At 43.6% G+C, this 13,094-nt stretch overlaps 1 protein-coding gene across 2 annotated transcripts in view; it reads left to right on the top strand.

Moving 5' to 3' along the window:
- The first annotated feature begins 8,672 nt into the window (after positions 1-8,672).
- slc17a9b (solute carrier family 17 member 9b) overlaps positions 8,673-13,094 on the top strand; it is a 53,384-nt gene continuing 48,962 nt past the window's right edge. The window contains exon 1 of one of the 2 annotated variants that reach the window (XM_068000490.1): positions 8,673-9,023. In XM_068000490.1, coding sequence (XP_067856591.1) covers positions 8,902-9,023 — 122 coding nt within the window. In that variant the 5' untranslated portion in view covers positions 8,673-8,901. The remainder of the gene's footprint in view (positions 9,024-13,094) is intronic. The other variant, XM_068000492.1, reaches the window with a different exon arrangement.

Below are 13,094 nucleotides of genomic sequence, written 5' to 3'. Positions count from 1 at the left end.
GCCTGTGGAGTCGGGGGAGCACTCCTGATCCTCCTGGCTCCACAGGACGGTGTTTCTAAAACTTTTTTTTACAACTTATCTTTCTTTGACTGGTATGGGGACAGCTGAAGAATTATCTGGCTCAATGCTTAGCCCACTCGTCACTGACTAATTTTGAATAGATCCCTAATTAGGCCCCTAATTTATATGTTTTTACATCCGTTTTAGGTGTCTGTATAAAACAGCATCCAACTTACAACGAGCAGGCCATGGAAGATTTGCTACTCCGTACAAAAGTTTTGGAATGGGTCTGTCACCCTTCATGCGCCACAAACCCATATCCTCATCACTTTTTTAAAAAAGGGAAATTATTTTGCGCACTTTATCTTGACTGTGGGGAGGAGTTGGGGATTTACAAGTAGCTCTCGGGTGAATGCAAGCATGGTGTTTTCCTTACCCTCTGCAGGTAGATAAACAAATTTGTTCCCTTTACATACAGTTGCATAAATAAGTACACATCTCATGGGGGCAAACCAGCTCTTTTCCTATGATATTAAATGGGCATCTGTCTGTTTAGGGTACAGCTTTTTATAAGAGTATGGGTTTTTATAGTGAAGAAAAATAAAACTTCAAAAAAAATTAAATGAATCTGCATCTTTTTACCAAATATCTCTGCAACAGAACTCCATGTTACCAAAAGATTCTGCTTAAATAACGTTTAAATTCAACTTATTCAGAACCTCCCAACAAACTTGAATAATGGTACTAACAGAATTTTCTCCTAATTAATTTTTAATTGCTAATCGCTTTGAGTTCTGTCAAATGTAATTAATTGGTTATAGTAGTTGTATTTCATTTAGAATACATTGAAATTGTCATTTAATTAAATTTTTTAAAGTGCAACGTTTCATTTCTCCCACATAACATCGTGTATTTGCTTAATTTAAAAAAAACACTTAACAAAGTTACCTCAGAAAATTGAGAAGTTCATGATCCACTTTATTTGGTTGTTAAATACATTCTGGTTGCTTTAATTTTGCTTAAAATTGATTTTCCTGGTGTTTTTAGTCCAGTATTTTTATATCAATGCACAAAAGCAGAGGGGGTTGGGATTTACAGCAAGTTCCAGCACACACGCGGTGGCCAGTTTTGCTGGGAGATTTAGGCATAGATGCATATTTGGAATTGTAGCTTGCAACTTTGTTGAGTCTCTTCAGCTGACAGTAATAGCTCTTTGAAACCCTATAAACTCAACACTCAGCCTTCTTAGAGAGGTACAAGTCTTTAATAGAAAATATTGTTAGATGTTAGCCAGCAGGTTCAGCTGTATCACCAGATGGAGCTGTAGTGCTTTCCCCATTCGCCTGCACCACCAAGTGGAGCTGTGCCACCAGGTGGAGCCGGGGAGCCTTCCTATCCCCTAGCACGTGAATACCGAAGTCTGTGTGCCTGAGGTCAGGTAAGCAGATTTTTAAAAAATGTTTTAATTCTTCTTAATATCTAATAAAATTGTGCTCCATCCCGCTTCGCTCTGCCCTTTCCCTCTGGTCCTGGTCCTCTCCCAGCTCTGGCTGCGGCCCCGATGTTTCCAACCCATCTCCAGCTGCTGACATACTGTGGGCTTCATTCCCTGCGTGGCGCTGAAACTTCCTGCCGCCTGTGGTCCCATTGTGTTATCCTGTTGTATTCTTGATTCTGATGCTGTGCTTCCATTGTAACCCAGCTCCTTTGTTGGCTGTTGTACGTCCCAATTTTACTTCTGCCCATCTCTAATCCATCTACCTCCAGCCCCACTCTATCCTTGGGCTCCACTCCCAACGCTGCTTTCTGCCCCACAATTCCTGCTATTTAATGATGACCTGCGGCCCTACTACTATATAGAATTTACAGCACAGAAACCGCCCATTCAATCCAACTCGTCCATGCCAGTGTTTATGCTCCACATGGGCCAATTACCACCCCATCAGTCAACTCTCAATCATCAGCAAAGTGATGGAAGGTGCAGTCGACAGTGCTGTCAAGCAGCACTTACCAATAACCTGCTCACCAATGTTCAGTTTGGGTTCCACCGGGACCACTCAGCTCCAGACCTCATTACAGCCTTGGTCCAAACATGGACAAAAGTGCTGAATTCCAGAGATGAGGCGAGAGTACTGCCCTTGACATTAAGGCAGCATTTGGCCAAATGTGGAATCAAGTCGCCCTTATAAAATTGAAATCAATGGGAATCAGGGGAAAACTCTTCAGTGGTTGGAGACATACCAGCACAAAGGAAGATGGTAGTGGTTGTTGGAGGCCAATCATCTCAGCCCCAGGACATCACTGCAGAAGTTTCTTAGGGTAGTGGTCTTGACCCAACCATCTTCGGCTGTTTCATCAATGACCTTACCTCTATCATAAGGTCAGAAGTGGGGATGTTTGCTGATGATTGCAGTGTTTAGTTCCATTCGCAACCCCTCAGATAATGAAGCAGTTTGTGCCCGCATGCAGTACGACCTGGACAACATCCAGGCTTGAGCTGATAAGTGGCAAGTAACATTCGTGCCAGGCAATGACCATCTCCAACAAGAGAGGGTCTAACCACCTCCCCTTGACATTCATCGGCATTACCATCGCCGAATCCCCCACCATCAAGATCCTGGGGGTCACCATTGACCAGGAACTTTACTGGACCAGATACATAATTACTGTGGCTGCAAGAGCAGGTCAGAGGCTGGGTATTCTGTGACAAGTGATTCACCTCCTGACTCCCCAAAGCCTTTCCACCATCTACAAGGCACAAGTCAGGAGTGTAATGGAATACCCTCCACTTGCCTGGATGAGTGAAGCTCAACACCATCCAGGACAAAGCAGCCCGCTTGATTGGCATCCCATCTACCACCTTAAACATTCACTCTACCACCAGCGCACCGTGGCTGCAGTGTGTACCATCTACAGGATGCACTCCAATAACTCGCCATGGCTTTTTTGAAAGCACCCCCCAAACCCATTACCTCTACCACCTAGAAGGACGAGGGCAGCAGGTGCATGGGAACACCACCACCTGCACATTCCCTTCCAAGTCACACACCATCTTGACTTGGAAATATATTGCCATTCCTTCATTGTCGCTGGATCAAAATTCTGGAACTCTCTACCTAACCGCACTGTGGGAGAACCTTCACTGCACGGACTGCTACGGTTCAAGAAAGCGGTTCACCACCACCTTCTCGAGGGCAATTAGGGATGGGCAATAAATGCTAGCCTTGATGCTCACATCCCATGAATGAATAAAGGAAAAAAAATGAGCATCCTCTCTCCCTACTTCATCTAACCCTATCAGCATATCCTTCTATTCCTTTCTCCCTCAAGTACTTATCTAGCTTCCCCTTAAATGCATGGTGTCCCGTTGGTCTGATTCTGGTTTTGATTGTGGCCCCACTCCTCTTGTGGCTGTCAGCACAGCCTGATTATTGCTGTCCGCCTTCAGTCCCTCTGTAGCCCACCCACCTCTAGCCTCAGGCCCCACTCCTGAGTCCTGTTATTAATTGATGATATTTAAAATATGTCATTTAATTGATTTCATTTAACTAACTTTTAACATACAAGGAAACCAATGGGAATCTTGGAGACATGGTGGGAAGTAAAAGGGAGAAATCTCAGAAACATGAAATAGGTAGAAGGGGGATATTAGTTGCAAGAGATGAGCACGGGAAAGGGAAATGGCCTATCTCTTTGAATCCACATTATTTTCACCATTTGGAAATCATCAGCAATTCCTTATTAGTCATTGATTTTTTACACCTCCATTAAGTAAAATATTACCAGAGAAAAAGATCCCAGCCAGACACTTTTCTGAGTTACTTTGTATTACTCACCTCCATTGTTCTCCCGCTTCCCTGGTGTTCATAAACTACAAGAAGCGGGAGCGCAATGCAAACAGGTCAATAATGTAAAACAGCCCAGAAAAAGCTTTATTTAGAAATTAGAAAGCTACTTTGCATTGTAGCTCTTAGTCACCTCCATTGTTCACCCATTTCTTGCAGCTCCCGAGATTCTTAAAAAATGCTGATTTTAGTTAGCAAATGCTGACAGGACCAGGGAAATACCAACAGTTAGTGTAAAATGCTGATGGACATGTATGTGTAATGATATATAGTTCCTGTATCATTCATTGCAATTCAGGAAGGAAAGTGACGTCCTAGCTGAAAAATCGAAGCTTAGAGTAGAAGGTAAGTCCAAGTCTCCTTAAAGAGAAGAAACCTACGCAGGTGAAGATTGTTTTAGTTTTTGGAAGATACGATGGGTGAGTGAGTTAAGTTTTCTGTTTTTTTAAATTATTTACATTTTAATCTATTTTGTTTGATAACACTCCTGTGAAGCGCCTTGGGACGTTTTATGACGTTAAAGGCGCTATATAAATGAAAGTTGTTAATACTAGAAATTTTATTTTCAGTGCTTATAGTATGTTAGAATGTATCATACAATTACAGACAATTCAAAAGATAACATTTAATATACTTAGGATATGATTTCAAGTATAAATATAGTTAAATTTGTACATACAATAAGCTTAAATATCCATATAAACTATATAAATACGTCAAGAATTGCATGTATCTAATGAAAAATGGATATAACAGATTTCAGAAAAATTAAAAGCACATTTGATAGATTTCAATGAAAACCTGCCAACAGCTAACATAGATAAAGTGTCAGCCGTGGCTTGTTAGCAGCACTCTCGCCTTTGAGTCAGAAGGTCGTGGGTTCAAGCGCCACTCCAGAGACTTGAGCATATAATGTAGGCTGACACTTCATTGCAGTACTGAGGGAGTGCTGTGAAGTCAGAGGTGCCGTTTTACAGATGACACGTTAAACCAAGGCCTCACCTGTCCTCTCGAGGACGTAAAAGGATTTTTGACTTTAGTGTTTCTGAACAATGAGCAGTCTGGTATTGATTTATAATGCCGGCACAGATTTTCCTCCACACCACACCATGCACCTAAATTTAACTTGGTCCCAAGCCAAACCTTGGTATCTCACTAGGTATGGAATATCTGGTTTGAAGCAGAGCTCTGTCATCCAGCTTTTTTCAAGGTGGGGGCGGGGGGGGGGGACACCTTGAAAAGGTTCAACAAAAATTTTTTGGACAGTAGCTCAGCCTGCCTTCGCTCCATATCCCTTAACACCCTTGGCTATCAAAAATCCATCAACCTCAGATTTAAAATTATTAATTGAGCTGGCATCTACTGCTTTCTGTGGGAGAGAGTTCCGCACTTCTACCACCCTTTGTGTGAAGAAGTGTTTCCTAACTTTTCTCCTGAATGGCCTGGCTCTGATTTTAAGGTTATGTCCCCTTGTCCTAGGCTTCCCCACCAGTGGAAAAGTTTCTCTCTATCTACCCTATCAATTCCTTTCAAAATCCTAAAAACCTCAATCAAATCACCCATTAAACTTTTATATTCCAGGGACTATAAGCCTAGTTTATGTAATCTCTCCTCATGATCTAATCCTTGGAGCCCTGAATCTGTGCTGCACTCCTTCCAAGGCCAATATATCCTTTCTCCGGTGCGGTGCCCAGAATTGTACACAGTACTCCAGATGTGGCCTAACAGGGCTTTGTATAGCTGTAGCAAAACTTCCTCCCCTTCATATTCTAGCCCTCTAGTTATAAAGATTAACATTCCATTAGCATTTTTGATTATTTTTTGTATCTGACTACTACATGTTAGTGATCTGTGTACACAGACATCTAAATCTCTTTGGACCTCCACTATTCCTAGCTTTTCACCATTTAAAAAATACTCAGATCGACCCTTTTTTGGTCCAAAATGGATCACCTCACACTTACCCGAGTTGAAATCTATCTGCCACAGTTTTGCCCACTCATTTAATCTATCAATGTCTCTTTGTAATTTTATGCTCCCGTCTACACTACTTACTATGTCACCAATCTTTGTGTCATCAGCAAACTTGGATATATGGCTCTTTATTATGTTATCTAAGTCATTAATGAATATAGTGAATAATCCTTGTGGGACACCACTAGTCACTTCCTTCCAATTCGAGTACACACCCATTATCCCTACACTGTCTTTTACCGCCTAACCAATCTCCTAACCAGGTCAATAATTTGCCTTCAATTCCATGAGCTTTAATTTTAGCAGAACCAAAATAGTGTGTATGGCTGAAGCACTGACTTACCGCTTGGCTTCCGCCCGATCAGATTTATGGGCTTTGATCTAGGTGGCCAGAGTACCTGCTGGAAACAGTTGGGAGCCTTATTAATAAATGCAAATTGGGATCAGATGACATAGTTACAACTTCCCTCCATCATAAGGTCAGAAATGGGGATGTTCGCTGATGACTGCACAGTGTTCAGTTCCATTTGTAACCCCTCAGATAATGAAGCAGTCCATGCCCGCATGCAGCAACACCTGGACAACATCCAGGCTTGGGCTCATAAGTGGCAAGTAACATTCGCGCCAGACAAGTGCCAGGCAATGACCATCTCCAACGAGAGTCTAACCACCTCCCCTTGACATTCAACGGCATTACCATTGCCGAATCCTCCACCATCAACATCCTGGAGGTCACCATTGACCAGAAACTTAACTGGACCAGCCACATAAATACTGTGGCTACAAGAGCAGGTCAGAGGCTGGGTATTCTGCGGCGAGTGACTCACCTCCTGACTCTCCAAAGCCTTTCCACCATCTACAAGGCACAAGTCAGGAGTGTGATGGAATACTCTCCACTTGCCTGGATGAGTGCAGCTCCAACAACACTCAAGAAGCTCAACACCATCCAGGACAAAACAGCCCACTTGATTGGCATCCCATCCACCACCCTAAACATTCACTCCCTTCACCACCGGCACACCGTGGCTGCAGTTGTATCATCCACAGGTTGCACTGCAGCAACTCGCCAAGGCTTCTTCGACAGCACCTCCCAAACCTGCGACCTCTACCATCTAGAAGGTCAAGGGCAGCAGGCACATGGAAACAACACCACCTGCACATTCCCCTCCAAGTCACACACCATCCTGACTTGGAAATATATCGCCGTTCCTTCGTCGTTGCTGGGTCAAAATCCCGGAACTCCCTACCTAACAGCACTGTGGGAGAACCTTCACCACACGGACTGCAGCGGTTCAAGAAGGCGGCTCACCACCACCTTCTCAAGGGCAATTAGGGATGGACAATAAATGCTGGCCTTGCCAGCAACGCCCACATCCCATGAACGAATTAAAAAAATTGTCCTCCTTACGCTGGCCTGGGGTTCTGTAGCTTACGCCTAGTGTTACTTTGATTTTTTTTCTTCATTACAGATATCCATCAAAAGTAACTTTTCGCCACTCATTCTAAAAAGACCAAATCTTTCGCCTGAATGTTTCAATTTACAATATATACATCAACCTTTTCAAACTATAGTTGCTGGACCCTAATAGGTTCATGAGAGGATTCCAGGGGGGTCAACAAAATCATCAGATTTTGGTATTTAACATACTAGCATGTTATTTCTGTTGATATATCTATAATACTAAAAATTTAAATCTGTGTTTACTTCCTGTTGTCACATTTTTGTCTCAACTTTTTCCATGATAAATTCCTATGTCCACATTTATAATAGAAATCACTTATGTAAGCTTGTTATGCTGGAACTACACACTGCCGCTAGAGCATAACATTTCCCAGTTCCTCCTTTACTCCAATACTCTAATCAACTCTGCTTCCCAAATTGCAGTACGTTTTGCTATTTCGCTAGAAATAATATCAAATCAAAGAATATAAGAATAAGGACAAAATGTATGACTTTAAAATGGGGCTGGAATTATATCTGTGCGCCATGGTGCAATTATCCTCTGCCCTAACCTTCAGCTGTAGACTACACTTGGTCTTGATTGCCTGTGTGCAATGCCAGGGGTGATTAACGGGTATGTATAAATTTCTGCAAAGATTGCGCTATTTTCCTTTGGATAATTGTTACAGTCTTTCAAAAGTCATGACATTGCTCCTAGTACTGTATCAATATTTGCAAAGGGTTCCCGGGAGCGTGTCAATATTTGCAAGGGACATAAACCCCTCGCCGCAGGAAAATTTGAAAAACATTGACTTATATTCATCAGCAAAAGCAAACATTACATTCAAATTTAACAACACCATTGCATAATAAAGCATTAAAAAAGTTCTACCGGCGCTACCTATAAGTGGTCTGGTAACAGTTTCTGTACCGAGGGGATACTTTCATTCATGGGCGTTTCATTATTAAGTGACACACGTATTCGTAATCTCTGCACATATGATCTTGTGGGTTTTAAACCCACGGCAAAGATAAAGGGCGTCGACTGCTATCATACAACCATTGTAAACAATTTTACAACACCAAGTTATAGTCCAACAATTTTATTTTTAATCCCACAAGCTTTCGGAGGCTTCCCCCTTCCTAAAAATAAAATTGTTGGACTATAACTTGGTGTTGTAAAATTGTTTACAATTGTCAACCCCAGTCCATCACCGGCATCTCCACATCATCATACAACCAGACAGCGTTTGAGTGAACAGCAATCATTCGGCTGGTGCCAGACAGCTTTTTTTTAATGAGAACAGCGGGGGCACTGGTTCAAAGGGCAGAAGCTATGACTGATTGTGCGCTGCGACTCTTCGGTGGGTTTCCCCTGGTTTCCTGTACACTTGGAATAAGTACCCGGAAGTCCTGAAATTGATTTCGATATGAAGTGACACGTATTACTAACAGATCCGGATCGGAGGAGGAGGAGCAGGCGGGTTTGGTTTTAGATGGGAGGAGAAATGGTGATGAAAACATCTGCTCTAGGTTGAACTGTATTTGCGTACTTTTTTTCACACGAGCAAAAGTGATTCCGTGGCCGGAGACTGCTGATTAGCTTCCTTCTAAAAACTGTGATGCTCGGAAGTTCAATTGATGGCTTTTTCTGTGCATGATAATGGCGTTAAGAATACCGCCATGGGCTTCAACCATCCTGGGGCACCACAGCCGTCGTTAACAATCGCCACGACTGACCCCAATGGGACATATTGGTCAAGGTAAGTAAGCGATTACTGAGATACCCCTAAAACTGAAAACTCAGTTTGAACGCCCATTTCCTTAGTTGGGTTATAGGTAAATAGTAATCACCATCTGCCCTGCTGATCGGTAGATCATTCAAAATCTCAAGAGAACTGAAATGGAATGTAAATGCTACATTTAAATAGGTAAATCCATGGTTTTGAATAACTTTATTTGATTTCTTTTTTGTCTGACTTTTCGCCTTTCCATCTGTACTGTCTTTGTTCCATGTCCAAGCAAAGCAGTGATGTTCTGTTGATCGGACTCGACACCAGTCACATCACTGGGTTCAATATTTGACTAAACTTCTTTTAACAAACATTTGGATGAAAACTGTCCCTTCAAGTAGGGGATGTGGAGTTTCATCGTGACAAAAGTTACCTTCCTAAGAATGCCATCTATACGTGACGATGCTGAGTCTGTAGGAAAAGATTAAGCTTTTTAAAGTTGTAATACCACGTGCTTATTTCCCTGTCGTTCAGGGGGACAATCACGTATAAAAGTCTGAATCACGTATAAAAGCATCAGGGGTAATTCTGGGATTTGGAGCCTGGGAAAAAGGGAGTCAGCCCCATTTTTTGGCATGGGTTATGACATTTACTTTCCCCCCCCCCCTTTTCTACCTTATATCATACATTCAGTTCTTCATGTTTTAAAAAGCTTCCAAAGGCATGGATTAAGGGCTTTTTTGCCTTAGACATCCAATGATACTGAGCACCCCCTCTTCTGCCATACTTATCTTCAAGTCAACTTTCTACATAAATCACAAGGCACCTAAGTAAACATTTCACACCAGCTTCAAGGGAGGGGGTGAGAGGAACTCTGATTCCAGCAGTAACTAATAGTAATGTTGGTAACACTCCAATTCCCCTCATAACAAACAGTAATACAATAATTCACTGATAGTCTATATGTAATAGGTGTAACGCCCTGATAGCCTACCTGTAATCAATAATAATCCTATAACCCACCGATATTCACTCTGTAACCACAGTCAGAACCCCCTGCACTTCACAAGGTGCAGTCAGGCTTCCCAGTCAATTTCACTTTTAACTGACCCCATCTCCTTGCACTCTGATTTGGACTCTGGTTCTGTGTGAAGGTGACAACACTGAACCGGGAGCCTCGGTCAGAGCCAATCTGTATTTGGACTTCACGTGTCAAAACTGGCCGGCGCAGACCGACCTGGACCAAACTGAGAGATCGCACAAAGAGCAGCGGTGTTTGGGGCACTTTTCACAGGACACGTGTCCTAAACTCAGCTCAGCGCCAACATTTCTAAACCATTCCTTGGGCTCAGACTCAATAAAGGAGAGTTTTCATAGAATGATAGAGCTTACAGCACCACAGGAGGCCATTCTTCTGTAACCTCATTTCCCCCTCCCCCCCCGATCATTTTATATTCCTCCTGTTCGATTGCTTACCCCATTTGTTTTAAGTGATGTTCTAGTCTCTGCCTCAATAGCCACTTGTGGTGAAGAGAGAGTAAACTTGCAAGGAACATAAAAGTGGACTGTAAAAGCTTCTACAAGCATGTAAAAAGAAAAAGATTAGTGAAGACAAATGTAGGTCCCTTAGTCAAATGGGAGAATTTATAATGGGGAACAAGGAAATGGCAGAGCAATTAAACAAATACTTTGGTTCTGTGTTCACGGAAGAGGATACAAATAACTTCTAGAAATGCTAGGGTACCAAGGGACCAGTGTGAAGGAGGAATTAAAGGAAATTAGTATTAGTAAAAGAATAGTGGAGAAATTAACGGGACTGAAAGCCGATAGATCCCCAGGGCCTGATAATCTGCATCCCAGAGTACTAAAAGAGGTAGCCATGGAAATAGTGGATGTTTTGGTTGTCATCTTCCAAAATTCTATAGATTATGGAACAGTTCCTGCAGATTGGAGGGTGGCAAATGTAACCCCACTATTTAAAAGGGGAGGGAGAGAGAAAACAGGGAACTACAGACCGGTTAGCCTAACGTCAGTAGTAGGGAAAATGCTAGAGTCTATTATAAAGGATGTGATAACAGGCCATTTAGAAAATATCAATGGGATTAGACAAAGTCATCATGGATTTATGACAGGGAAATCATGTTTGACAAACCTACTGGAGTTTTTTGAGGATGTAACTAGTAGAATAGATAAGGGAGAACCAGTGGATGTGGTTTATTTGGATTTTCAGAAGGCCTTTGATAAAGTCCCACATAAGAGGTTAGTGTGCAAAATTAAAGCACATGGGATTGGGGGTAATATACTGGCATGGATTGAAAATTGGTTGACAGAGAGTAGGAATAAATGGGTCTTTTTTGGGGTGGCAGGCAGTGACTAGTGGGGTACCGCAGGGATCAGTGCTTGGGCCCCAGCTATTCACAATATATATCAATGATTTGGATGAGGGAACCAAATGTAATATTTCCAAGTTTGCTGACGATACAAAACTAGGTGGGATTGTAAGTTGTGAGGAGGATGCAAAGAGGCTTCAAGGTGATTTAGACAAGTTGAGTGAGTGGGCAAATACATGGCAGATGCAGTATAATGTGGATAAATGTGAAGTTATCCACTTCAGAAGGAAAAACAGAAAGGCAGAGTATTATTTAAATGGTGATAGATTGGGGAATGTTGATGTACAAAGGGACCTGGGTGTCCTTGTACACTAGTCACTGAAAGCAAATATACAGGTGCAGCAAACAGTTAGGAAGGCAAATGGTGTGTTGGCCTTCATTGCAAGAGTATTTGAGTATAGGAGCAAGAATGTCTCACTGCAGTTATAGAGGGCCTTGGTGTGACCACACCTGGAGTATCGTGTGCAGTTTTGGTCACTTTACCTAAAAAAGGATATACTTGCCATAGAGGGAGTGCAGCGAAGGTTCACCAGACTGATTCCTGGAATGGTAGGACTGTCGTATGAGGAGAGATTGGGTCGACTCGGCCTGTATTCACTCGAATTTTGATGAATGAGCGGGGATCTCATTGAACCATATAAAATTCTGACAGGGCTAGACAGACTGGATGCAGGGAGGATGTTTCCCCTGGCTGGGGTGTCCAGAACGAGGGGTCACAGTCTCAGGATATGGGGTAGGACATTTAGGACTGAGATGAGGAGAAATTTCTTCACTCAGAGGGTGGTCAACCTGTGGAAATCTCTACCACAGAAGGCTGTGGAGGCCAAGTCACTGAATATATTTAAGAAGGAGCTAGATAGATTTCTAGTCACAACAGGCATCAAGAGGTATTGAGATAGAGGATCAGCCGTGATCATATTGAATGGCAGAGCAGGCTCGAAGGGCCGAATGGCCTACACCTGCCACTATTTTCTATGTTTCTATCCCATCGTCTAATAGATCTCAGTGCAACAATCTTCTTTCTCCCTTCCCCCTTGGCACTTCTAGTGGGGTCTCCATTGCCTTGTTCTCCATTTGCCCACCAGTAGAAACAATCTTTCACTTTACCAACAGTAAAGTCCAGGTTTTACTCATGCCTTTACTGGCTGCTTCTCTCTTGATGCTGTTCCCACTCACCACGTCCGCTGCCAACTCTGCAGGAAATGCTGGGCTCTACCCCCAACCCTTTCCACAGACTCCCTCTCTTTCCCCCCCCTCACCCCACCCCCCCCCCATTTCTGTTTCCCTCCTCCCTCCACCCCATTTCTGTTTCCCTCCTCCCTCCACCCCATTTCTGTTTCCCTCCCCCCTCCACCCCATTTCTGTTTCCCTCCCCCCTTCACCCCATTTCTGTTTCCCTCCTCCCCCACCTGAGCACCAATCCTCTCGGCCTGCATTCTTCCTTGTTCCACTTCACCCTTTTCCAATCCAGTTCCACACCACCCCCACTCCGTCTCTCCCCCCTCCCCCTTCTCCCCCCTCCCCCCTTCTCCCCCCTTCTCCCCCCTCCCCCCCCTCCCCCCCCTCCCCCCTCCTCCCCCCTCCCCCCTCCCCCTTCTCCCCCCTCCCCCCTTCTTCTCCCCCTCCCCCCTCCCCCCTTCCCCCTCCCCTCCCCCCTCCCCCTCCCCTCCCCCCTCCCCCCTTCTTCTCCCCCCCTCCCCCCTCTCTCCCT

This window comes from Heptranchias perlo, chromosome 19 (genome assembly GCF_035084215.1).
Source record: "Heptranchias perlo isolate sHepPer1 chromosome 19, sHepPer1.hap1, whole genome shotgun sequence".
In the NCBI taxonomy this organism is placed as follows: Eukaryota; Metazoa; Chordata; class Chondrichthyes; order Hexanchiformes; family Hexanchidae; genus Heptranchias; species Heptranchias perlo.
This window is presented reverse-complemented; position numbering and strand designations above follow the sequence as displayed.